Source organism: Chiloscyllium plagiosum, unplaced genomic scaffold, assembly GCF_004010195.1.
Source record: "Chiloscyllium plagiosum isolate BGI_BamShark_2017 unplaced genomic scaffold, ASM401019v2 scaf_54, whole genome shotgun sequence".
Classification (NCBI taxonomy): Eukaryota; Metazoa; Chordata; class Chondrichthyes; order Orectolobiformes; family Hemiscylliidae; genus Chiloscyllium; species Chiloscyllium plagiosum.
In genome coordinates, this window is record NW_025215379.1 from 78,723 (window position 1) to 106,258 (window position 27,536).

At 38.7% G+C, this 27,536-nt stretch overlaps 1 protein-coding gene across 3 annotated transcripts; it reads right to left on the reverse strand.

Annotated features, from left to right (window-relative positions):
• Nucleotides 1-3,442: 3,442 nt before the first annotated feature.
• Nucleotides 3,443-27,236, reverse strand: LOC122548332. Of its 3 annotated transcripts, none has more exons than XM_043686861.1 (2): nucleotides 26,927-27,236; nucleotides 3,443-10,260 (listed from the first exon to the last, which is right to left on the reverse strand). In XM_043686861.1, the coding sequence occupies exon 2, from the start codon at nucleotides 9,951-9,953 to the stop codon at nucleotides 4,521-4,523; it is 5,433 nt and encodes a 1,810-aa protein (XP_043542796.1). In that variant the 5' UTR covers nucleotides 9,954-10,260; nucleotides 26,927-27,236; the 3' UTR covers nucleotides 3,443-4,520. The 3 variants fall into 3 exon arrangements, with proteins under 3 accessions (XP_043542796.1, XP_043542797.1, XP_043542799.1); XM_043686862.1 differs by lacking the exon at nucleotides 26,927-27,236 and adding an exon at nucleotides 14,284-14,366; XM_043686864.1 differs by lacking the exon at nucleotides 26,927-27,236 and adding an exon at nucleotides 14,032-14,248.
• Nucleotides 27,237-27,536: the final 300 nt, after the last annotated feature.

Sequence of the window (27,536 nt, forward strand, 5' to 3'; positions counted from 1 at the left end):
TAATCTTTCAAAAAATCACTGGAGTCAGGGAAAGTCCCAGATGATTGACTTGCAGGTTGAGTCCGTGGTTAAGAAAGCAAATGGGTTGAAATGTAAAAGCAGCAATGTGCTACTGAGACTTTATAAGCTCTGGTTAGGCCCCATTTAGATTACTGTGCCCAGTTTTGGGCCCCACACCTCAGGAAGGACATACTGGCACTGGAGCGTGTCCTGCAGAGAGTCACACGGATGATCCCTGGAATGGCAGGCCTAACATACAATGAACGGCTAATGAGCCTCAGATTGTATTCGTTAGGAGTTTAGAAGGTTGAGGGGAGATCTAATAGAAACTTACAACGCAATGCATGGCTTAGAAAGGGTGGACACTAGGAATTTGTTTCTGTCAGGCGGTGATACCAGGACCCGTGGGCACAGCCTTAGAATTAGAGGGGGTCAATTTAAAATGGAAATGAGGAATCATTTGTTCAGCCAGAGAATGGTGGGCCTTTGGAATTCATTACCACGGAACGCAGTGGAGGCCGGGACATCAAATGTCTTCAAGGCAAAGGTTGATACATTCTTAATCTCACAAGGAATTAAGGGGTACGGGGAGAGTGTGGGTAATTGGCATTGAAATGCCCTTCAGCCACGACTGAATGGCAGAGCAGACTCGATGGGCCAAATGGCCTTACTTCCACTTCTATGTCTTATGGTCTTATTATCTTATTTCTAAGTTGGACTGGCAGGTACCTTTATCAGAAACAGCAAAGTCAATTTCAGTTTTTGTAACGCTGAATGGCTGTATCAGCTTAAAGTCATGCTATTTGGTATGAAAAGTGTGCCAGCCACATTTCAGAGACGAACCAATAAAGGTCATTGCCAGATTATCCAACTGTGTTGTATATATCAATGACCTGGTGATTTTTAGTCATACATGGAAGGAACATTTACAACAGTTATCAGGCTTGTTCAATCAACTTCGGAATGCAGGCTTGGTGATAAACCTGGCTAAAAGTGAATTTGCCAAAGCCCAAGTTACCTTCTTGAGCCATGTTTTTGGACACGGACAGATGGTCCCATAGGATGCATAAAATGAAGGTAATTGGGGAGTTTTCCACACCATCAACAAAATGAACTGTACTATGGTTCCTGGAGTTGAGTGCATTTTATCAAAGATTCGTACCAAATTTTAACAGTGTGGCTGTTCCATTCATTGAATTGCTAAAGGCAAGAAGTTTCAGTGGACAGTGGAATTTAAGAAGGCATTTTACAGCCTGAAAGCTGTGTTAACCACTGCCCAGGTATTAGTCATAACTAATTACTCAAAGCCATTCAAGGTGGCTATCAATTCAAGTGATGTGGATGTCGGTGCTGTGCTCTTGCAAGATGATGACGAGGAAATAGAAAGACCTATCAGATACTTTTCCGGAAAGTTATTCATCAGCAGAAATATTCAACAGTTGAGGAGACTTTGAACTTACAATATTTCAGTGTTTTGCATTTTCAGTGATGTGTCTGAGACAATCATATACACTGATCATAAAGCATAAAGTGGAGAAATATAAGGACAAATATGCTAAACTGTTTAGATGGAGTTTGTTACAGCTATTCAATTTGAAAATTATGCATGTGGCAGGATGAGAGAAACGTGATTGCCGATGCATTGCCAAGACTGGAATGAGAAATGGAAGCGTACGGTAGCAAGAGTACAACAATCTGAAACGGAATGTGGTTGTGCATATTTTCACGCTTATAGTCAATACAATGTACTTGTATGTTTTAGAGTACTAATAATTTTTAAGGGGCTTTAACATGAAGCTATCTTTGGATATTCATGGCTCTTTTTTTAAGGGGATGAGGTGTGATGAAGCTCTCCCTTTAACAAGGTTGTGCAGTCCTTGATTTTTTTTCAGAAGTCGTAAACAACACAGACTCGGTTTAATGGTAGCTAAGAGATACTGCCTCAGGCAGAGAGCTTTCAAGCTTTAAAAAGGAACACTTACAGGATGAAAGAGGAGTGGCCTGTTCTCCCAGCTCAGCATTTTCTCTAGATTGGTTTGGTTTTGAACAGTAAAGTGAAAAAAGCTGCTGGTACTCTCTCTCTGACTGATATCCTGTAAGAATCGGTGTCTGATTTTACCTTTTGTGCCAAGGGATGTTTATGGGGATTGTTGCAAGTATTTGGAAGAGCACCATTCAGTTGGGTGATCTGCTGGGTTTTCAGAGAGATTAAGTTATTTGGTATTCTGTTGTTTATTTCATTCAGTAATCCTGTATATAAACTGCTTTATAACAAAAAACTAAATGGTTTATCCATCTTACAGCTCCTTAAAACAACTAGCAAAGTTGGATCAGGGCCACCTTCTTGAAAGGTTTCGAGGGATCTGGCCTGGTCCAAAACACAGATAAGCCCTTTATGCCTGCAGCTTGCCAATTTTAAATTGACCAGCAGTACTCTGAGGTGAGAAATTACCCTAAAGACGTTGAGTACTTTGTTATCAAGTTGAGCATCCAAAAGGCATTAGAATCAGGTTGAGGGGTGGTTCAGGATTGACCTGCCATTTTCATTAAATTCCATTCCTAGTATATCCACTTGAAGAGCGTTCAAGAATTACTGACTACACCTGGATCCACAGTCCATCAGTTATTGAACTATGATTCAACAGCTGAAAGATGTGTTGCTGGAAAAGCACAGCAGGTCAGGCAGCATCCAAGGAGCAGGAGAATCGACATTTTGGGCATAAGCCCTTCTTCCCTATGATTCAACAGGTATGAAACAGCAAATTGCAACAAGAAAAGACAAAACTAGGGAAGTATATGATTTAAAATTCTCAAAGAAGTAGTTATCAATATGCTTCACTGTACTTGTTCCATAACCATCAAAAAACTGACTTATAACATTTAATATCTAAATTATTCAGATTCCATGTCAACTGCAAAAAAAAGTATGCTAACTACAATTATAGTCATGGCATAAAACAATTCAAGAAAAAAATAAAAGATTTCTTTCAGGATTTAGGCATTGATACAAATCTATTTCATGGATATAGCCCAACCATTTTTAAAACAGTATTTCTTACAAATTTCTTAGAGCTCCTTAACTTGAATTTCTAAGAAAATTTTAGACTACTCTCAAATTCAAGTATGATTGCATTATAAATTGTGTGCACTCAAAGACAATACTACAAACTAATTGAGAAAATTTTTAGTTTTTTTATTACAAATATCAAAGAATATGCAAAATGTATTAATTTTCTAGTAAAATTTACTATAGTGTTTAAACTACTGGTACACAATTAATACTGTACACCATCTATCATTATACATTTCATGGATTGATTAAAAACATATAAATGAGTAAATACAATTATATTGTGCAATTTTAATGAACAAATTAACACAATGCTGTTAACTTTATTCATGTATACAAAATGCAAAAGTATTAAACAATAACAAAATTTACAAAGAAGTTAACAGTGTGAAAATTGAATAAAATCTGTAAATTCCGATAACTTACTTCTCTCTAAATCCTGACCCAAAGTTGTGGTTGCACTCCAGAAAATTGTAATTTTAGGCAAAATTATAGTCAATTATAGAGAAGCTATTGCTAGGTTTTGCTCAGGAAAAGCATTAAAGCATTACACCTGTGTGGGAGCGGTGAAATACTTCAAACAACTTGTAAAATACAAATCTTCACGTTTTGAAATTACTATACATTAACTCCGTCCACTTAACAACTGCTTGCCTTTAGTTGAACAGGCTGACTCATTTTCTCTCTGTCTCTGTGGTTTCCTTCCCCAGCCAGGCACTCCAGCTCATCAGTTCCCAACCCAAACACTTCTACTTGCTGGCTCCTTATCTGAATGCCAACTGAATAGTAGTGGTGAAAAGGAAGAAGCAAGCAAGGAAACTATGAGGTAGGTTCTCAGAGTGAAACACAGTGGGAGGATTCAAAAGAGGAAGCAATGAGATGATAAGGCAGAGAAGCTGAAAGGATTTCAGGGAGTGAAGAGGCTCCCCAAATAATCACATCACAGGATCAAACAACAGGTCAACATTAAGAGACGTGACAAAGTACACCAGATGAGGATGCCAACAGTGACGGAGCACAAGAACATAAAAGCAGAAATTGCAACCTAAATTAGGAGGAGCAGGTCCAAGACAGAAACTACTTTAAAATTAAACAACTTTAATCAGGGTGACTTAGTGTAGAGTGACTGTATCATATTTTACAACTGGTACAATCACATGTACCAAAACATTCAGATGGCCCTAGGAAACGTACATCTTTAATAACAATCAATAATACTTCCTTCTTGACAGATCTTTGTCATACATTCTACTTTACCCAAGGAACAGCAGTTTGTAGTCAACCTATTTTTCAAAAAGGTCAATATTATTTCACATTATTCTTGCAATTAAAACCAAAAAACAAGTCACATACATTAAGTAACACTTGTTCATTTTGATCATGTGTACTAGTTTATATTCTAAAATCAACTGAATTGTCATGAAGCACAATAAATTCAACTTAACTGCTATTACTCATCTGAATTATTTTGCACTCTCAACACTTCTGTAATTTCTTGAACATTGGCAACATCATTCCAGTCCCGGGTGGCTTCCATCAAGTGGCGTTGTCCATGAGCAATCCATTCTTCTTGATCACAAAACATCCGTCCACAAAACCAACAGTGAAACTTAAACTGCAAATGCTCATCATGAACATTCTGAACTATCTGATAATTATTTTTATGGATCTTCTTTAATCTTATTTTCAACATATGTCTTTCCTTCACTGGACTGACTGTTTTACAGTTACGCCATTTGTCAAGTAAAATACCTCTGTTTTCAAATTTCTGTCTTTGTCCAACCTTTAAATTGAGGGAAATAACAGTTCTTTCAGATAAAACCACCTTGAGTACATTTCCTCTATACTTGCCTATTGTTTGCATTACATTAGCTACCTCTTCAACATCCACATCTGGATGATTTAGTACAACTACAGGTTGATTGCGGCGAGGACATTTTACCAACTGACTTTTATGAAATGGTTTGAGTCTTAGTTTGCGGGCAGTCTTTAATATCTCACAGTGATTGGTGGTAACAGGAACAAAGCTATCTTGTTTTTTCACCTTTTTTAAGAGGGTTTCATCCCGATTATGATCAGGTACTATTTTTCTGGCATTCCTGCGCTTCAAAGGTAACAGTTCGCCTCCACTGGACTTTAAGGACTGAGAATTCTGGCGAGCAGCTATCTTAACTGATATAGTGTTAAATGTGTTTGGTCTACTAACTGAAACAGAAGATTGATCACAGTTTCTGTTCTCTTGACATTTTATCTTGGAAGAGCAATTAATTCTTGAATCAAGTTCAGCATAAACTGGGCACCTCTTTGTCAGTACTGATGCTTGTAGTTCTGATTTTTCTGCTGTGTTCCATGAAACAGTTGTGGGACACAATACTCTAAGGTTTTGTGATAAATTGACAGAATGGCAACTTATGGTAGAAGGTTTCTGTTTGGAATTATCAGCATGATTCAACACTCGAAGCACATTGTCACCTGAAACAATCTTGTAAGTTGTTTCATGTCTATAACAGTCAGTGCCTTTTACTAGGGTTTGTGAAGGTGGTGTGATTTCAAGATTAACTTGGCTCCTTGAGGAACTGAGCAGAACTGCAGGAAGATGGGATGAAGCCATTTCTGATTTGGACTGCAGTTCTGGAAAAAGGTCATTTTTTTCATCTTGTCCCAGACTGTCATTTTCAGAATCGTTTGCACAAGAAAGATTTGGTACAACTTTCGCGATCTCAGCAATATTTTGAAGAGCTTGTTCAGTCTGGCTGGATACATCTTCTACTACTTTATGACAGCATGTACTTTGTTGGCCACATGGAGGTAAAACAGAACGAGTTTTGTTAGGAGGTTTTAATTGAACTTTGGAATGATTGCTTTGGTTATCTAAAACAGAGGGTGACAGTGAAATACTCTGTAGTTTTGCTGTAGTTGGAAGTACTACCTTTTTCGGGAGCACCATAGTTTTACCAAGTTTGGAAGGTATTTCTTTCAGTTTCTCAACAGCATCAGTATAGTTAACATCTTCAGGGTCTGCACTTGGAATACAGCTTAAAGGAAACAAAGAGATTTTACTTTGCAAATTATGCTGGTGACAAACTTTCAACGTGGATGCACTAGTTGTAGGCATGTCTTCTTGTACCTTTGCAAAAGAATGAGAAGCATTTCTATTAAAAGAAGATCCCTTTGAATTAATGTTTGGTTTGCAAATCTCTGCAAGTGCCACTGGTGATTGATTAACAGTTAAAACTTGTTTCCAGGCATTTGATGTTATTCCAATGGGAGCAGATGTAGTGTCACTAAAGTTATGACAAACTGAAGGCTCATCAATGCCATTGGTGATTGAGCATAAAACATTTTCAAGTGTTTTACTTTGATTGGATGTATCTTCCAGGGATAAAGTTGGAGAATCTTTAAGCTTTGGAAATGAGAAGGGTTTGCTTTGGTAGCTTTGTGTTGTACCAGTTAATGCATTTCCCATAATGCTAAGCACATCACTTGAATTTCTCTGTACAAAACTGTCCATTTGCGTGCAATACTCCACTGCTGTTTTAGTGCTTCTGGAAGACAGTCTAGCTTGATTTAAATAAAATTCATTAGAATATAGTTTGTGTGAATTCTGGAAAGCATCGACATCATCAACAAACTGCTCACTTACAGAAGAACAATCCACATTCTCAACAGGTGACATTGGTGGAATAGAAGGAGTCAATGTTGGCAATAAATAACGATGCTCAGCCATGTTAACACAACTGGATAATTGAAATGATTTCCCATTCATCACTGATGGACTTGACACTGTACAGAAGTTCCTGTCATTGGATACTTGCAGACACACTGGATTCCTGTAGCTGACTGGTTTATTTGTATGTTCTTTTTCAAGCTGGAGAGTTAGGCTTTTATTATTTGCTTGAATCTGAGAACATGGGTTCGTTTTCAGAATTTCTTGTGCAGAAGTGAATGAAGTGCAACTGCTGTCTTGATCATTATCCCATCGAATACTGTCCGGAACATTATTAGTACCACAACTAAGAGAAAACACTGAAGAAATTACAGGCCATTGTCCATCAACAGAAGGATCATCAGTAGACCCAGCAGTACCTAGATCATGCCAGTTACTCAAATCATTGAAGTCTGCATTAATTGTAATGCCTTGTGATGTATCCTCCCTACTTAACTCATTCTTATCATGCAATGGTGATAGCATTTCAGTTACAAATGTCACACCGTTCGTAGACACATTGTTAAGTGAATTAGTAATAGCTGCTGCTACACTTAAGCCAATAGACGTTCTTTGTAAAATCTGATCATGCGGATTTGCACACAAAGTTGCACTCTCGCATACTGACATAATCTTATTATCATTTGTATTTATTTTTCTAGACTTCAATGCTTTTGATCGAAGAAGCAAGTCTGGTTTTGTTCTACTATTTTCACACTTTTCCAACATGCAGTATGAATTGTTACTATAACGTATTTCACCGTGATCTTGACCAGATGATATTCTTTGGTTCTGTACCGCAGTACAGTACTTAAGATGACTTTCAAATGTACCTTTACAAGCTGCAGGTTTATTGAGGTCCTTATCAACAGTATCAATACACTGACACTTCAAACAGTCTGTGTGAAACATACGTTCAGGCATAATTTTGGTTTGTTTAACAGATGAAGAACATTTATGTTTAATCCGATGATCAACGGATTTGGACGCTACTGTTGTATGATTGCCAGACAAAGTGGGGGATAGCTGACATGGTAAGACCTTACTAATGTCAACTGACTTGCAGTTCTCCATCATATATCGCTCTGCATTGGCTTTAGTGCTATCATTTGGCAAAGATTCAATTGATTTGATTGCAGTTTTACAGCTGGAGTCTCTCAAAACTTGAGAATCACACAAATGTATATTTTTTTTAACCAACCCCTGGCCTGCCACAGGCAGCTGCAAAATTGATTTCTCAAAATTTGCTTCAGCAGATTCAGTGCCATCCATATTTTCATTCTTGAATCTTGGAACGTAAAAGCGATCTTGTAAAACACATTCCTGACCATTACTGACAGCAACTTTACAAGGTGAAAAGGAGTTTGTACACCTTTGCATTTCCTTAGATTCAGGAAACATTAACAATTTCTTATCAATTTGATTCAGTAACTCTTCAGTATCTGCATTAAAACCTTTCAAAGTGGTTTTGTTGTTTAAAGCCTCTTGCTGAAGATAATGCATCATTTCATCTAAAACATCTGGAGTTGCAAGAGGATCTTGTTGAAAGCTACAGATCAAGTCAGTTTCTGTTCGTTCACTACCTTGTAATTGTTCTATAGCTACATCCTTACCTTGGTTTGGATGAGCTTTGCTTTTAGTCTCCACTATGGAAGAAGTACTAGTTGTAGGCTTTACACCAAATGAACAGTGAGGATTTGAAAAGAGCAGTTTAGTATTTATATCAATATTATCAGCTTCAACTTCACTGAAAGATTCTATAACGGGTAACTCATTGCCATCCACGATTTCTGTCAGTACTGTTGTAGGATTATGTGACAAGCTGTTCTGTTGCAGCGGTGCCATTTCTGAATTCACATGTTGCATTTCTTGTGCTGGAAGTGTAGTTATTCCTGATGCGCTAGCTACTGTATTTTGTGGTATTAGTTTGAATACTAACTGTTGTTTCCCATTAACAGTTTTTATTTCTGTTAGTTGAGCCAAGCAGTTAGAGGGAATAACCATCTGTGCTGGAGCAACCAGTGTTAATGGTGCACCAGGCTGAAGAGTATGCTTAGATGGAGCAAGTACCTTTAGCTGATTCTTTCTTGCATCCATGGGAGGACAATTCAAGTGTTTAATATTTTGTACAAATAAGTTATCCACACTTTTACTATCACTGGCGTTGTTTATACTTCGATATTGCTGTTCTTCCACAGACTCACCTTGCATTTGACATGATGTGGTACCAGAATTAGTAAGTAAAGCTAATGAATTTACCACCTTATCATGTAGCCTAACATTAGTAGAATTCTCATTTTGTTCAGTTATTGCTGGCTTCACTTTGGATATATTCTTAGCTTTGGAGGAAGTCTTTTTACAGCCTTTCCTCATTGGGAGAACCAGTGCAGATCCACCATTTTTTATGATGTCTCTGTGTACTCCTTTTGTATGTTTCACAACATAATCCTTTCGGACTGCACCATAATCACAATACCTACATTTAAAGGGAAATGTTCCAGTATGCTGTACAGAGTGGCGCTGGAATTCTCCCCTAGTGTAACAGACACGATCACAACGCCCACATTTGTATTGAATTTCTTCATGTCTCAGAATGTGTTTCTGAAAGAGAAGTGGATCTTTTGTTGAAAATCTGCACTTATTGCAATACAAGGTATCTGGCTTTAAATGCCTGGTTTTATGCAGTTCCATTTCTCTAATCAAGGCGATACCTTGTTTATTGGCAGCAAGTTCGGTGTTTAATGCTTTGTCCATTGTGTGTGAAAATGCATGCACATTCATTTGTTCCACATCATCCACTGTGAAACCACATCTGCTACAGACAAATACAGGTCTGTCTTCTGGATGATTTTGTTGGCAGTGTTCCTGAAGTTCTGCAAAGCTAAACTGCTGGATATCTTTACATTTAACACAAAATATCAACATTTCATTTATCTCTTTTTCACGTTCTCCGATATGATCATAGATTTCTATTCTCTCCTTATTCGTTCTCAAATTTTCTTTCAATTGCTGCTTCTTGGAGCTGAAATAACTCTTGATAGCCGTGGTCTTCCTTGCAGTCTGCTTCTTTCCAGTACGACATTTTATTGAAACTTCTGTGGCACTGTAAACAAAACTTTTCTTTCCAATAAGATTATCTATTTTTGGCAACAGCACTTCTAACCATTTAAGCTGCATTTTTAAATTTCTTAAATTTCAGCATCATGCATTAGTTCTTCATTTCTTCTTATCCTTTCACAATGCTCAAGACAGTTAGAAAACTGATCCTCAGCCATCAATTGGAATGCTCCAGTTAAAAAGAAAAAGTTGTTTTATAAGAAATTATATCATCTCCAACTAAAAAAAGTCAACTACTGCGATTCAAGATCACGGCAGAGAAGTATCTTCATAAAATTAAATCGTATTTGATCAACTTCTTTGCACCAAGTCCCTATTTCAATACAGCAAGGGTAGTCCGGCTTAGACAGTAAAAGAACTTTTCCATCTATAACAAAAAAAAAGAAATTTAGTAGATTATAAAATATCATGCAGAATCTCAAAGTTAGAAAAAATAAGGTAGTGAAATTGGCATTTACCATAAAATAATATTGATAAATTAAAAGCTGTTTGGGAAAATACAACACTTAAAATCCAATAAGTGATGCCTCAAGAACAGCATTTTTAAAAATCTATCTTTGAGTCCAAATGTTGCCACTGAATTTTAAAGCTAGTTTCTCAAGTGTTTTAATCCTAGTGCAAATCAGTAACAAAATTCAGGTAATTTAATTGTTAAATTCAAACAGAAATTTCCACATGGTTCTTTGAACAAAAAAACCTTCAATACATGAACATGGAAAGGTTGACTTTGATCTGCAAAAAGACTTAAAATATTTTTTTAAATTCATTCATGAGAATTGGGTGTTACTTGTTGGCCAACCTTGATTGCATGTCCCTAGTTGCCCTTAGTAATGGCGTTGAGAACTGATTTATTGAATTATTGCAGTTCATACCCTGAGGGAGGAATATTTAGGATTTTGACAACATTGAAGGAACGGCCATGTATTTCCACATAAGGATGGTGAGTGGTTTGAATACTTGCCGATCAAGCAGCTTGCTGTGTCTTGGAAGCTGTCAAGCTTCTTGAATATTGATGGAGCTGCATCCATGCAGGCAAGTGAACAGTATTCCATCACACTCCTAACTTGTTGTGGACAGGCTTTAAGGAGACATGACAGGAATTACTCAAATAATATTCCCAGCCTCTGACGTGATTTTTGTAGCCACCGTATTTATGACAACTCCAGCTGACTTTCCAGTCAATGGTAAAACCCTCTCCCAGGATATTGACAGTGGCCAATTCAGTGATGGTTACACCATTGAATGTTAAGGCACAATCCAACAATTGCCCCTTATTGGAGGTCATCACCTGCCAGTTGTAAACCCAAGCCTGGATATTGCCCAAGTTTTGTTGTATTTGAACATAGGCTCACCAGTATGAGGAGTCACAAATGGTGCTGAACATTGAGCAATCATTGGGGAACATTCCCACTTCTGATCATATGTTGAACTAAAGATTATGTATGAAGTAGCTGAAGACGACGACTGTGCCGGGGGCAGTACCTAAGGAATTCCTGCAGAGATGCTCTGGAGCTGTAATGGTTAATTCCAACAACCACAACCATTTTGCCAAGAAAGACTAATACTGGAGGAGAGTTTGCCCCCAATACTCCTTGATTCAAGTACTGTGAAAGCTCCTTGATGATGCCATACTTGGTCAAATGTGGCCTTGATGTAAAGTGCAATCACTCTCACTTCACCACATGTACTCATCACTTTGTCCATGTTTAGACTGAGGCTGTTTTGAGTTCAAGAGCTGACAGATCCTGGCAGAACTCGAACTGGGTATCAGTGAGCAGGTTATTGCTGAGCAGATGCTGCTTGGATAGCACTATTACACTTTCCATGTCTTATCTGATGATCAAATGAGTAAGTGATTGGGGTGGATGTGTCCTGCTTTTTGTGTAAAGGATGCACCTGGGCAATTTTCTACATTAATAACTAGCCTCCAGTGTTGTAACTGTACTGGAATAGTTGGCTCTGGGAGCTACAAGATTTGAAGCACAAGTCTTCAGCACAATTGCCAAATGATGTCTTTCGACCTTTAAGGCCTCCAACCCTTTCCTGATACAACGTGGAGTGAATCAAATTGGATGAAGACTGACATGTGATGCTGGAGACCACTGGAGAAGGCCAAGCTGAATGCCACTTTGCACTCCTGGCTAGAGACTGCTGTGAACACATCAGCCTTATCTTTTGCACTGATGTGATGGGATCTTCCATCATTGAGATGGGACATTTATGGAGTCTCTTCCTCTTTGTTTAATTATCCACCACCATTTAGAATAGGATATCGCAGGACTACAGAATTAGATCTCATCTGCTGGTTGTGGGAGCACTTAGCTCTATTACCTGTTGCTTACACTGTTTCATATATACCAGTCCTGCATGATAGCTTCACCAGAATTACACCTCAATTTTAGGTATGCCAGCTGCTGCGCCTGGCATGCCCTCCTGGATGTTCCATTGAACTGTGGTTGATCTGCTGATTTGATGGGAATGGTTGAGTGAGAGATATGCCAGGCCATGACATTGCTGATTGTGCTAGTATAATTCTGATGATGTCAGTGGCCCACAGCACTCCATGGATGCTGTCTTGAGTCACTCAATCTGTTCGAAATCTGTACTGTTTAACACTTTCTAATTTAGGTGATAGTACTACACAAAACAATGGAGGGTATTTTCAATGTGAAGGCAGCACATCATCTCCACAAGGAGTGTACGGTGGTCACTCTTACCAATACTGTCATGGACAGATGCATCTGCAACATTTTCCCCTCACCACCTGAAACAAACCCAGTATAGTAGCTACATCCTTTCATACCCAACAAGCTCAGTCTGGCTCAGCAGCAGCATGACTTTCTTTTTGGTGAACATTGAAATCCCCCACACAATCCACCCTTGCACCCTCAATACTTTCGAGGAATTGATGCCAGACATAGTGATCAATGCAACTGAGTGGTTTGCTATGCTATTTCAAAGGGCATTTCCGAGTCAACCACATTACTGTAGAAAAACCAGGTGAGGATGACAGATTTCCTTCCCTGAAGAATATTCATGAGTCAGATAGGTTTTTCCAACAATTAATAACAGTTTCATATCATCAGCAGATTTGTTATTCCTGATATTTTTATTGAAAGAGGAAAATTATTGGGAATGGGAATGTGATTGCAAATTTCCGTTCTTGTCATTAACATTTGGTCAACGGTCCTCCCATTGAATCCAGAAAATGTGCTTAAGGCATTGTTAGTGGAATTTCTTGTGCCCTTGTGTGTCACTAACACACAATCCAGGTATCACTACAGTGCAGGAGTATGGTGAAAACTACTGCTCTGCATACCTGTTAAGATTAAACTGGTACAGCTCAACCACTAGTGGACTCCTTTTGCAATGGCACGCCTTTGAGACTGATGGCCAAACAGCTATGCTAAGTGCTCGACATATTCCATAGCCTCCCCTTCAACATGCGGGGAAGCCAGTATACTTGTTTGTTTGATCAGGTTTGGATGATACACATATCTTGTGTTGTCAATATTCAAAAAGATGTTGAGTCTCTTGTTTGCAGAATTAAATAAATCGAAAGTGGCTTATAAATCTAGTGCAGTGGCATCCATCTGATCTACACTGCTTTTCCAGCCAACTGAATCAACAAGTCCCCAAGAATCTTAGTTGCTGTAGCCATGACTATGCCCAGTGATGGTTACAAGCTAACCAACATCCTTCCTGCTCACCCCATAGCATTGCAGACGTTTGGAAGGATTTACAAGTTACACTCAACCTGTTGGGCAACCAGATGATCACACCCTACTTGACCTTCAAGTTCTCTCAGTGAGACATTACTAAATGAGGGGTGGGGTGGGGAATGAGGAGGCTAAGATTAGGGGGTAGGGTGGAGGGGGGAAATGAGGAGGCTAAGATTAGGGGGTAGGGAGGAGAGAATGGGTGGGGCTGAGGCAAGGAGTTTTGGGGAAAGGGTTGGTGGTGTGAGGGGTTTGAAGCCTAATAGCGGGAAGAGGGTTGGGCGGTTGGGGAGGATGTGAAGGCGGTTGGGGGACAGCCAGGAGGAGGGTGCTGGGGAGCAGTTGAGGGGAGGGCAGTTGTAGGGGTGAAGGCGGGGGTGAGTTGTGAAGCTGACCCCGTGACCCCTCCCGACACCAACCGTCCGCTCTCGCGCCAACCGCCTTTTCGAAGACGGAGCTGAGAGCCGCGCGGGCTCAGGAAAAGATCGCGCGTTCGTCATTTTCCTGAAACAAAATATCACGGCGGCATCACCGACAACAACATCGGCTGGTGGGCCCGTATATCATTCCCTTTATGATAAAAACACAAGAGACTCTTCTTCAAATATAACGAGTCCTGCACCCTCAGATTCCGAAACCACTAATGAAAGAAAAGAGGAAAAACAACTTACAACTCGCTCAACATCGAGGAAAAGGGAAACTCCCTTCCTTTCATTGTCAAATTCCCTCAATGATGATTGTGAACGAAGAGTGCCCACCCCCCGTAATATTTAGCCGTAGCACTAGCTACGCCGACGGCGGCTCACTGGCAATTATGTCTTGTATCCCGCCGCGGGCCACTGCGATTGGCTGCCCGCCCGAGTATAGAAATCTACTGTGAGCGGCGGCGCGCTGAGTGCTGCAAGTGTATCGTGTTCACGTGGGAGCATAAGAGAAAGAGGCTGGCGAATGGAGCTTTGCAATTTATACAAAGCAATGCTATTTTATAAAAAAAACTGTTCACAAACCTAATCTGAATGCAACCCCGATCACCAAACTCTGGTTTGAGTCCTATTACAAAAGTTAAAGTATTCCTCTTCGTTTTCGACAATCCCAGTTCTAAAAATTTGCAATCGCTGAAGTTTATCCTTTCGGCAAATGCCCCGAAACTACGCAAAAAGATGCAATCTGCTTTTTCACCCCTGCGCACATCGTTTTGAACTCATAAAATGAGAAACGCCGCGGTGAACGAGTTTTGCTCTTCCACACGATCCGTTTCCAACTACCAATGTTTTCACGAGAAAATTCTGTGTCTTTAAAAGAAAATGTACATCTCAAAAAATGTCATCGCCTGTTTATGCTGACGGTTGAGTAACTTGAAATGTTTTCCAATTAAAAATAAGTGCAACCTATCTTCGTTCATAGTTAAATGTCTTCACCATTCTCAGATTCGACTTTTTCAAATCGTATTCTGACTGGATGAGAGCTGGAGGTGAAAAAAAATCAAAGTACAGGTCGCCTGATCTTCTGACCAAAATTGGTTGCTGAAATTGCCAAAGAAAATTTTCATTCGTGATTTCGGTGATGTGGATGTGCCGGTGTTGGACTGGTTTGGACAAGCTTAAAAATCATGCGACACTTGGTTATAGTCCAACATGGACTATTACCTGGTGTCGTGTGATTCGTGATTTTCAGAGCCTTCTTGCGGAAATGTAGGATGGGCTGGAAACCTCGTCCTCATAAACTGATATTTCCAGAATTCTTGCCGTGTAAACCATGCTGAGTATTAAGCAGGATACAGAGGAAAAGCAGACCTTTAGTAACTGGCCAAATGGGTCATTACGATTTTTCTCATTAATTTAATACACCCAAGACCTGCATTTTTTAAAAAAACGATAACCCAGGCTTAATAATAAGAATGAAAAGGCTATGTGTTCCAACTCAAGGATGATGGTAATGTAGAAGACCTTGAAGCTCATTAATGTCTTTTTCAAGACTTGAACCGAAACACGAGCCTCGCGATTTTCAGAAGCCAAGTAACGCAATGTCAAGGTAGGATTTTACAATATTTTCGATGATTGTTTAGTCAACTGATTGTTTCATTTATGAAAGCTCTTATTGAAATCCGTTGGGTATCATTGTAAGAGAAAGTTCATTGAGAGTCTAGTGACGTAAGTAGTCAAGTTCATCTCTCACTTCAGGCTTCCAGCAGCGGTTGATAGTATCCCAGTTCGATACGGAACTGAAGGGTGACTTGACCCGAAACGTTAACTGTGCTTTCTCTCCACGGATGTCGTCAGACTTGCTGAGTTTTTCCAGCAATTTATGTTTTTGTTTCTGATTTCCAATTCTGCCGGATTTGTTTTTGTTTTCTGAGTTAGACAACAAGCTAAACATATTCAACGTTAGCAGAAGGCTACGATTTTTTGTTTTGGATTAACTCGAATGTTGCATCACTGCTGGATGTCTTGGTGCTATTTGGAGGTGAAATCAAAAATATTTCCATTTAATTACGATGGGTTCAACATGAATAAAATTAATGAATTTTGATTAGCTGTGGTGGGCGGGAATCTTTTTCAGACGATTATGAAATGCACCATTTGACGCAATAATCGTGTCAACATTTCATCTTGAAGGAAAGATGAATTAAGATTCATATGGTCAGGATTGCTGTTCAGAGGATAATAAACAATATTGATTGTTTAGCCTAAACAGCTTAGTTACATAGTATAATTCTAATAATTTAAAACTAAAGCACCAGATTTGCATTTTGCAATACTCAAGATAATTAGAATTAATTAAAATGTTTCTTTGAAAGATATAATAGCATTTTCAGGTCAACCATCTTCAGCTGCTTCAGATATTTGCTGGTAATAGCAGTATATTCAGCACTATCCATCATTTCTCAGTTACTGAAGCAGTATGTGTCCATATACAGCAACACATGGTCAACTTCCAGGGTTGAACTACTAAGCAGCAAGTAATATTCATTTCACATTATGCCAGGAAATTCCTCTTTCCATCAAGACAGAATCTAACCAACTCCCTTTGACATTCAATAGTATTACCAACACTTTCAATATCCTGAGTGTTACAATTAACACGAAACTGAACTGGGCCAATTTTATACTTTGGCTACAACAGCACATCAGTGACTATGAATACAATGATGAGTAACACCATCTGTCTCAATCATTTACAGACACACGTCATGAGTGTCATGGATTACTCACCACTTGCCTGGATGGGTGCAGCTCCTAACAACACTCAATATGTTTGGCATCATCCAATCTGTTTGATTGGCATCAGCTTCAACATTGCAACAATCACTTCCACCATCACCAATGCACAATGGCAGCAGAATGTACCATCTACAAGACACATTGCAGAAATTCTTCAAGTATCTTTGGACAACAGCTTCCAGACTCATGATGTCTACCAACTGGGAAGACACATGCAGTCCAATGCCTGGGAAAACCACCAACTGTAAATTCCTCTCAAAGTCTGATACCATTTGACTTGGAACCATTCTGCTGTTCCTTCATTGTTGCTGAGTCAGAATCCTGGAATTTCTTTCCTAACAGCACTGTTGGTGTCCTTATCCCACAAGGACTGCAACAGCTTAAGACGACACCTTTTCTAGAATAACTAAAAATGGACAATAAATGCTGCCTAGCCAGCAAAGCCACAATCCATAAAACAATTAAAAAAAAAACAAATTTTGTAAATTGCATCAATATTAGAAAGCAAATTCACAAGGATTAAAATCAAGGAAATATTTAAAATTTAGTATTGTAACATTTAATTGTTTTTGATAACAATAAATATTGTTATTTTGATTACTGTGAATTGGATTTCCTTGAACTCAAATTCATATTGATCTCAATAGCAATTACAATGCAAAAATAATCCAGTAAGCATTGTAAACGGTGAGGACGAAAGCGTAAAGCTTCAGAATAATATTGAATGGTAGTGGAATGGACTTACAGGATGTATATTAAAGATGACAGGATGGGTTAAGGGAACAGTTAATAATAAACAGAATTTATTAATAGGAATATAGAGACAAGAACAAGGAGGTTATGTTGAACTTTTATAAAATACTTGTTCTGCCTCAAACTGGATCATAATCTGGCTTGCACTGAGAAGGGACAAGAAATATTCACACCATATAAGTGTGACCCAATTATCTCCAACAAGAGTGAATGTAACCATTGCCCCTTGACATTCAATGGCATTACCAACACAGAATCCCCCAATAACAACATCCTGAGAAAAATCTGTTTCAGCTGCTCACAAAGATCAATGAAGAGAAGGCACAGAGTGGAAATTGGACTGCTGGAAAATGGGGCTGGAGAAGTAGTAACAGGGCACCAAAAAAGAGGCACAGAAAATGGTCACTTTGCATCAGTCCTCACAGGGGAAGATTCCAGCAGCATACTAGAACTTCAAGAGAGTCAGAGGGTAGAAGTGAGTGTAGTTGTCATCATTAGGGAGAAGGTGCTGGGGAAGCTGAAAGGTCTGGAGGTGGATAATTCACACGGACCAGATGGACGACTCACCAGATGACTGAAGGAGATAGCTGAGGAGATTATAGAGGCATTGATGGTGATGTTCAGGAATCATTGAACTCAAGGACGGTCCAAGAGGACTGGAAAATGGTTCATGTAACATCCTGTTGAAGAAGAGGTGGAGGTGGAAAACAGGAAACTATAGGCAAGTTAGCCTGACATTGGTTAGTGGTAAGATTTTAGGGTCCATTATTAAGGATGAGCTTGCAGAGCACTTGGAAGTGCATGGCAAAATTTGACTGTCAGCATGGCTTTGTTAAGGGGAGGTCATATCTGACAAATCTGTTAGAATTCTTTGAGCAAGTTAAACAAAGGAGAACCAGTTGACACAATTAATTTGGATTTCCAGAAGGCTTTTGACAAGGAGCCACACAGGAGGCTGCCAAATAAGATGTATTGCGGCAAGGTACTGGCATGGATAGAGAATTGGCTGACAGGCAAAGAGTGGGGAAAATGAAGTCTTTTTCAGGATGGCAGCCAGTGACTGGTGGAGATCCACAAGCTGTCCACTGCAGTGGCCGGTATATGGGGTCCAGGTCGATGTGTTTGTTGATAGAATCTGTGGATCAATGCCATGCCTCTAGGAATTCCCTGGCTGTTCTCTGTTTGGCTTGTCCTATAATAGTAGTGTTGTCCCAGTCAAACTCATGTTGGTTGTCATCTGCGTGTGTAGCTACTAAGGATAGCTGGTCGTGTCGTTTCGTGGCTAGTTGGTGTTCATGGATACGGATCGTTAGCTGTCTTCCTGTTTGTCCTATGTAATATTTTGTGCAGTCCTTGCATGGGATTTTGAACACTACGATGGTTTTGCTCATGCTGGGTATCGGGTCCTTTGTCCTGGTGAGTTGTTGTCTGAGCTGGACCCAATATACCGGCCACTGCAGCGGACAGCTGCAACTGACAACCGGAAGCGGCAGAGACAAACCACTATAAATGCCGGAGGAAACATCGCAGAAGCGCTTCACAGGAGGCTCCCAAGCACTGAGGGTGTCACCTAGACAGGGGACGAAACGTCTGCAACACAAATTTCCAGTTCGGCGAACAGAACCACTACAACGAGCACCCGAGCTACAAATCGTCTCACAAACTTTGTTCATAATAATCATTAATAATCCAGATGAAAGAATTGATGGCATTTTTGCTAAGTTTGCAGATGACACAATGATAACTGGAAGGACAGGTAGTGTTGGGGAAGCAGGGAAGCTCTTGGACAGGCTAGTAGACGGGACAAAGTGGCAGAAGGAATACAATGTGGGAAAGTGTGAGGTTATGCACATTGGTAGGATGAAGAGGTATTGATTTTTTTTTAAAACCGGGAAATGCTTCAGAAATCTGAAGTACAAAGGGACTTAGGAGTTGGAAAACGTTGGGTTTACAACACCCAATAATTAAGGGAATGTGTAGACTTTCATCTCAACATCCTGACATACATGAGCATTATCATTCCTAACACAATTTGAAGATGGCATGAAAAGCACTAAATTAAGTCTTCTGGAAATTAATCACGACAGAAGCTTCATTTTAGGTGTTAACTAAAATATACATCGTCAATATACTAGTGACCATGAAAAACCTGAATGAGATATGAATGGTCACTCATCTGCATTTATTCTATATATCTGGTATTGTGTTTTCATCAAGGATTAATGTGTTTGACCGAGTTTCTGGATTAAATCAGTGCAATGCTCCTTTCACCTTTAGTTCTGATTACAGATGTGAAATCTGGGATGAAATTAATGTTATTGGCATAATAAATTGGACGCATTATAAAATTTATCAGAGATTATTTTATATTAAGGTTCTAATTTTTACAAAGCTGTATAAGAAATGGATTCTAAAGATGCAGATTGACTATCTTTTTTTAAGCATTGATTACCTATCATGTGTAACATAGATATTTGAATGTCTTATACTGGAAAGGAGTTGAGAAAATAATAGTGTGGTTTGGGATGATTTCCATTTTAAATCCATTAAAGTGTTGCAATTTCCTCCTAAAATAATAAGTTTAGACCTTCCTTTAATCAGTCATTCAGGCAAAAGGTCCACTATCTTTTCAGGGTATACGTAATAAAAATGTCTCACCCATGAGTATTAAGTCAGCTACAAGGCCTAAACAGACCTCAAAGCCTAAGCTAACCCAAGAATACATAAAATTTTATTTTAGATATTAGCCCCTTTGCTCAAATAAGAATAGTGTTCTGATATGTAATAACTTATTATTTTCTATATTGTGAAGCTTTAATTTATGCCTGAAAAGAGACCTCTAAATTAAGTATAAAATGTTAATAGATATTCCAAAACAAAATAAAGAATAAAATCTTAGTGTGTCTTTGGGCTCTACAGTCACCACAAAAGAGCATTAAATGTCAACTTTGCTGGTGGTGCCCACATTAAGAATTTTGTTTTGAAACAGAGGAAAATATTTATCACTCATTGAAAATTGAAAATACTTTGGTAGTCTTGATAATCATTAAAAATAAATATAATCATGCCAGAAAAGCATAACTAGGCTATATATGTTTTAATTACTGACCAAATGATGTATTGCAATGCACGCTAAAGTAGCATTTTACAGTAATTTGTATTCCTTTTTATAGCACAGAAATTTGCTGTACTACTGGTGAAAGTTTATGGTTTACTCATATCTGCTGCACCCTCTTCTTGGCAAAATTAAGTCAGCAGCAGGGAGCTATTTGCAAGCCTCTGCCTGTTATTAATTCAATAGCAATTCAAATAATTATCTTTTGGATAGGATGACTGCTGACTGCTGATATCAACCTTAATTTTCCTATGTATTGTTACAAGTATAGCAAGCAGTTCAAGTGTCTGCATTGCTTACCATGGGGCCAGGCAAAATTTAAAATGCATATTTAAGTTGCTTCTCCTAATAGATCACAGGATTCTGATTTAGGATTTATCATACAATGCAACAAAAACACAAACACAGTCCTTTTCAAATCATCAAAGTCCCAAATAAGCACAGATAGGACATAAGAATTTGAGAGTTAGATTGATGTAATTGGTCATACCTCACTGACCCAAACCGTGAACAAATGTAAAATCTACTCTCCCATTCAGCTGGCAACAGTATAGCTACATACCCATATCAGAACTGTTCTGTGTGCAGAGTGAAATTGCACTTACAGTTATCTGGACAGGTTCAAGAGCAGTTTGGATTTAAACTAGCTTCTGTTGCTTAAATGCTATAGAAGATTCTTATTTGGCCAGGTTATCTTCAACACAACATAGCAGATCAGGACAGATCAGTTGCTAATTTTGAAATGTAAAGTGATGATAATTACATTAACCTATGAAGGGACTCTGAATGGAATTATATTGAGGGAGTTATAACCCTGCCTGGATGAGTGTCTGTGAGAGTCACTGAGTTTCAAACTTTGATGTCCCTTTGCATAATCAGTAGTGGTACTTTGATAAAGTTCACCTTTCATTAAAGAGGCAATTAAAAATTGCTGTAGAAGTAGTAAAATACATCATTGTGCTTGGTAATGTCAAATGTAGACACAAGCCTGCAGATAACTGTAACTTACTCATTTTCAAAGTATTTGTAAGACATTTGACCTGCTTTTATGTCCATTATATTTTAATTTATTTCTATAAATGTTCTGGCCATAATGTTTGTTTCAAAGGATATAAAATAAGTGTACTGAAATTTAATATTTCAGATTGTTAACTCTGAAATTCAATCACTGTTTCTTTCACAGTAACAAGTCAGTTTCAATTGTAGTTGAAAATGTGTTGCTGGAAAAGTGCAGCAGGTCAGGCAGCATCCAAGGAGCAGGAGAATCGATATTTCGAGCATGAGCCCTTCTTCAGGAATGAGAGTGTGCCAAGCAGGCCAAGATAAAAGGTAGGGAGGAGGGACTTGGGGGAGGGGCGTTGGAAATGCGTATGGTCTGGCGATGGAGGGGTCCAAGGACCTGCATGTCCTTGGTGGAGTGGGAGGGGGAGTTGAAGTGTTGAGCCACTTGGGTAGTTGGGTTGGTTGGTCCAGATGTCCCAGAGGTGTTCTCTGAAACGTTCCGCAAGTAGGTGGCCTGTCTCCCCAGTATAGAGGAGGCCACATCGGGTGCAGCGGATGAGTAGTCTCTGGCTCAGCTAAAAATTAGAATTTACACCAAGATATTTAGAGTTGTTTCTCTCAATCACGTATTAACCCAAAACCATTTTTTTCTTGGAGGAAATAGTAAAGTGGCGTTTTTTCATATTGTTCTTGAAGTTAGCAGAAAAACAGTTTTCTAACTTTACATAAGTTATAGTGAGTGCTTCCCCCTCGAACAACATAACTAAAATCTTAACCATCAATTTAATGGCTATGCTCCTGTTACATAATAATTTTGAATATGCACATCCAGTAGACAAGGCACACCTTAATCATCAAAAATATTATTCAGGCTTCCTGAATCCTAGACCAATAATATGACAAATGCAAAGTGAGAATGAGAATAAGAAACAAAAGATTACAGTTGAACTCTGTACAAAAATCATGTTTAGACACTGGAAATTAGACTGTTAAAGCATACAAGTTATGTACCTATCTTTTTCCCTCAAAAAGCCTAATTTTCCTCCCCAGTCATAATTTTAAACATTAGGTTTTTGCATGAATTGTTCTTTTTGAAACCTGCACATATAAGATGGATAATAGTCTGGTATAGTGCAGGGCCCTGGCATTCTGTTTGCTGAATTCCTGTCCAACCATTTCATCCATTTCCAAAACCAAATTCCTTCACCGATGAAATCCTCCTTGTTCTCTTCCAACTCTCCCAACTCTACCAAAACCCTAGTCCAAGCACTTACCAAATTGAGGCCCTAGCTCTCCAAGAAAGTAATAACATATGCCACAGCCGACTTCCTCATCTACATATTCTCATTTCTATTTTTCATACATTTCACTGACATTTTTATATCCCAATAAATATTTTAAGGTCAAATGACCTGCTTTCTAAACTTTTTCTATGCTAACAAAACAGCCTCCTTTAATCATATATTTTCTTTCCTGTTTCTTTTAGTTCCATCAGCAGCTTATTTCTCATTCTCTACTTTCTTTTCTGCACCACAAAGCACTGTTAACAACATCTTCAAATCTGTGACCCCTGCCATCTAGCACCAAGGGCAGCAGATAAATGCATACAACACCACCTGTAAGTTCTCCTCCAAGTCACAAACAATTCTGAATTGGAACAGAATTGCTGTTTTTTCATGATTACTGCATAAGAATCCTGGCACTGTCTCCCTAACAGTACTATGGGTGTCCCTACACCGCATGCACTGCAGCAGTTGAAGAAAGCAGCTTACTGCCACATTCTAAAGGGTAATTAGCTATAGGCAAAAAATGCTGACCCCAATGTTGCCCACATCTCATGATTGAAAGTAAAATTCCTCCCCTTGAAACCAATTCTTTGCAAACTTTTTAAAAATATATATATTTTAAAATATTTTTAATAATATTTTAATCTTCTGTTCTTCCAGGAATGCTGTTGAAAAAAAAATCAGTATTTTGGCGTTCTGCTTAGAACTCTTGATCCATTAAGAAATTTCTGAAACTCATGAACGAATAATTAGGAACACAAGTAGGCCATTCAGCCTTTGAAGCCTGCTCTGCCATTCGTTAGATCACGGCTGATCTGACTGTAACCTCAAATCTGCATTCCTGCCTGTCCCAGATAACTTTCACCTCCTTGCTTGACAAGGAAGTATCTATCTCTATCTTAGAAACATTCAAAAAATCTGCATCCACATCTTTTCAGGAAGAAAGTTCCACGGACTTAAAACTTTGAGGGAAGAAAAAAAATTGCTTCACTTGTTTTAAATGGGTGACCCCTGATTTTTAAACAGTGAACTTTAGTTCCGTATTCTCAGATAAGAGGAAATATCCTCTCCACATCTACTCTGTCAATATGTTCCAAACAAATGACTTCTTACTCTTCTAAACTCAAGTATGAGTGTGGTAAAAACAATGACTGCAGATGCTGGAAACCAGATTCTGGATTAGTGGTGCTGGAAGAGCACAGCAGTTCAGGCAGCATCCAAGGAGCAGCGAAATCGACGTTTGTGGCAAAAGCCCAGTAGTCTGTCCAATCACTTCTCAAAAGATAAACCCCATCCAACTCCAAATTTCAGCTACTGATGTAGTAAACCTTCTCTGAATTACCTTCAACGTATTTACATTCTTCCTTAAATAAGGTGACCAATACCGCACACAGTACTCCAGATACTCTGTGCCCTGTATAAAAGAAGTATAACCTCCTGACATTTGTTTTCAATTGCCCTCATGATAAATGATAATATTCTATTAAGTTTTTTTTCAATTACTCACTGTATCTATACACTAAGCCTTGCATTTCATGCATGAGGACACCTAGATCCCTCTGCATCTTAGAATTGTGCAATTTCTCACCATTCAGACAATATACTTCATTTTTATTCTTCCTGCCAAAAAGACAATTTCAAATTTTCTCACATTATATTCCATTTGCCATGTATTTGCCCACTCATTTAAACTATCTACATTTTTTGTAGCTTCCCTGTGTCCTTTTCACAACTTATTTTCCTAACTATCTATGTGCCATCAGCATATTTGGCAGCCAGATCTTCTGTCCCTTCATCAAAGTCATTTATATAAATTGTAAACAGTTGAGGTGCCAACACCAATACCTGTAGAATACCACTTGTTACATCTTACCAAGCTAAAATGACTCATTTCTGCATTCTCTCTACTTATTGTTAGCCAGCCATTTTATATCCATGCCATTATGCAATCCTCTACATGAGCTTTAATTTTTCTCCAAGAACCTGTGATATGGCACTCTATGAAATGCCTTCTGGAAATCTAAGTACAGTTTTCCTTTCATCCACAGTGATGTAGCTAAAAGATCTCAAAGAAGATCTCCAGTCCTTTAGAGTCAAATATGATTTATCTTTCACAACACAATGTTGATTCTTTCCCTGATTACCTTGAACTAATCCAACTGTCCTGTTATAACTTATTTAATAACAGCTTTTAATATTCTCCTATGGCAAATGTTAAAGTAACTGGCATGTAGCTTTTTACTTTCCATCTCTCTCTTTTTGAATAAAGGACTTATATTGCTCTCTTCAAATGGTCAATCTAATGGAACCATTCCTGAATCAAATGAGTTTTGGAGAATTGAAACCAATGCATCAACTATCTCAGGAGCTATTTCTTTTAAGACTCTAGAATGGAGTCCATCAGGAGCCGTATACTTGTCAGCCTACAACTCCAACAATTTACTCAGTACTATTCTGGTGATTGTAATTTTCTTGAGATCCTCCTTCTCTTCTATTTTCTAATTTATTACTTCTTTTACAATCTATAGTGAAGCTATAGTAATACTTGGCGATGTTTCATGTTTAATTTTTGATCTGTCTCTATATTGAACATGTCTCTCTACATCCCTGTGGAACACCCAAAAGAAATTAGTATACAGCCAATAATGAGTATATACACATATAACTAAACCATCATTACACTGTTATAAACAGAAAAAGTGCATTTATATTGAATTTGCATTATGGATTATTAAAGTACCTTCAATTCATAACAGTGTTTGGTGAAAATTACTCTTAACAAGTTGTCCAATGTGGCTCATTGCACTACTCATTGAATATTAATGAGAAGAATTCCTCTGTCCAAGTCTTCCTGTAATTTGCTACATTAATTATACTGATAAAAATCAAATCCAAAGCCTGAACACCATCAGGTGCAGCATCTGAAACATTGCAGCATTGGGATTAAAAATCATGTGTCAATCAAAATAAAATTAATTCTTCAATGTATAGTAGTGACATGGAACTCTAGAATTGTTATTCATGTGATTAGTCTCAAAGTTGTTCTAAAATAGAACACAAGTAACCAAATCCAATATATATAGAATAGATTCAATTTTTTTATCTTAGTATTTAGATAACACTGAAGAGATTGATAACATTACTATCGTCGAATATTCACTGTTCGATGTTTATAACAGTTCCGAGTGTCCCAAAATAATCTTTAAACTCAAATCTATGTAAATCTCTTCTGAAAACGTAACACTAGCGTTCGAACTGCAGTCTCATGTCCTTCCGTTCCAAACATTTAAATTCTCAAGGTTTCCGAATTGTTCGAATATACATCTAGAGTGAAATAATTTATTTTTCTCGGATAATAACGTGAAAAACTTATGACATTTAGTGTATGACTACGATTGAAATGCCACCTCGTTGCAGAACAACCGGTGTTTGTTTCCACTAGTTTAATCCTAGATCACTGACCTTGAAGTGGTATAGGGGAGTATTTGTGTTGGCGCGGGACACGGAATTTCACTACAACAGATTCAGACTTTTCTTTATCACCATGCGAAAGCGATGACGCGCGAACGAAGATAAATTATTGATCACTGTTTGGGTCAGTCGAGAATTAGAGACCATCAGTGAAATCTAAACAGGAGATTCCAATCGCTGCTCACTGTGGATTGCCCTCAACTTTGCGCTGGAGCCTGAGCATCCGATTGGCTGGCACGCGACTGTGTGGAAAAACAAGTAGATTTCTACTGCTGGGGCTTAGTGTGTGGGTGGGTGAGAGAGAGAGAGAAAGAAAGAAGGCGCCAACACAACTTCACGGAGAAATCAACAATCCTGCTCCAAACGCTAGCTTTGCTGTAATTTGAATTAAAACCAGCCGAAGTATCCGGGCTGCACATACAAAGCGGCTACTCTCAAGCTGGCCAGACCCACACAAACTACTCACTTCTTTCAGCAGACAGGCAGCAAAACACATCGCCTCGCTCTCCCTTCGGTTCGTTGAGGAGACAGCCTAGTTCACCTCTCGCGCCATTTTAACTCCCGTCTACCCTGGATCAGTAGAGAGAAGGGCTGATTCTGTCCCCTCCTGTCGCCTCTCTGGTGGCGGCCTCAATGTACAGTTGACAGCGGGTCATCAGTTCACCGGCAAAGAGCGCGTCCACAACGCAACAGAATCTATTTAACTTGGGAACTTGGAGATGCAACAATGCAAAAAACAACCGTTCACAGGAATTCATCACTGTGAGGAATGTAACACCAGTTGCACTATTTGATTCGCGCAAGGATACCATACTGCATACTTTGCGTGACTCGAGAGTTGTCATGTTGCTGTTGGGAGTTGTGTCCGATAATTTGATATATTCGTCGCATATATAGTAAAAATAATTAACATGTACAAAATGCGTTTGTATGTGTACTATAGAAGTCAACTCCATGTTCTGGTCGATTGAAACTCATTCCTCTACTTCAGATAAAGGCTGCCAGAAGCAAAGCGTTTCTGGACTAAGTCTGTCACTTTTATTTGATGTGAGCTGATTACTGAGCAGTTCAATTTC

What these genes read in the sequence shown, in the direction of transcription:
- LOC122548332 (XM_043686861.1), bottom strand. Translation starts at nt 9,953, where the DNA reads ATGCAGCTTAAATGGTTAGAAGTGCTGTTGCCAAAAATAGATAATCTT.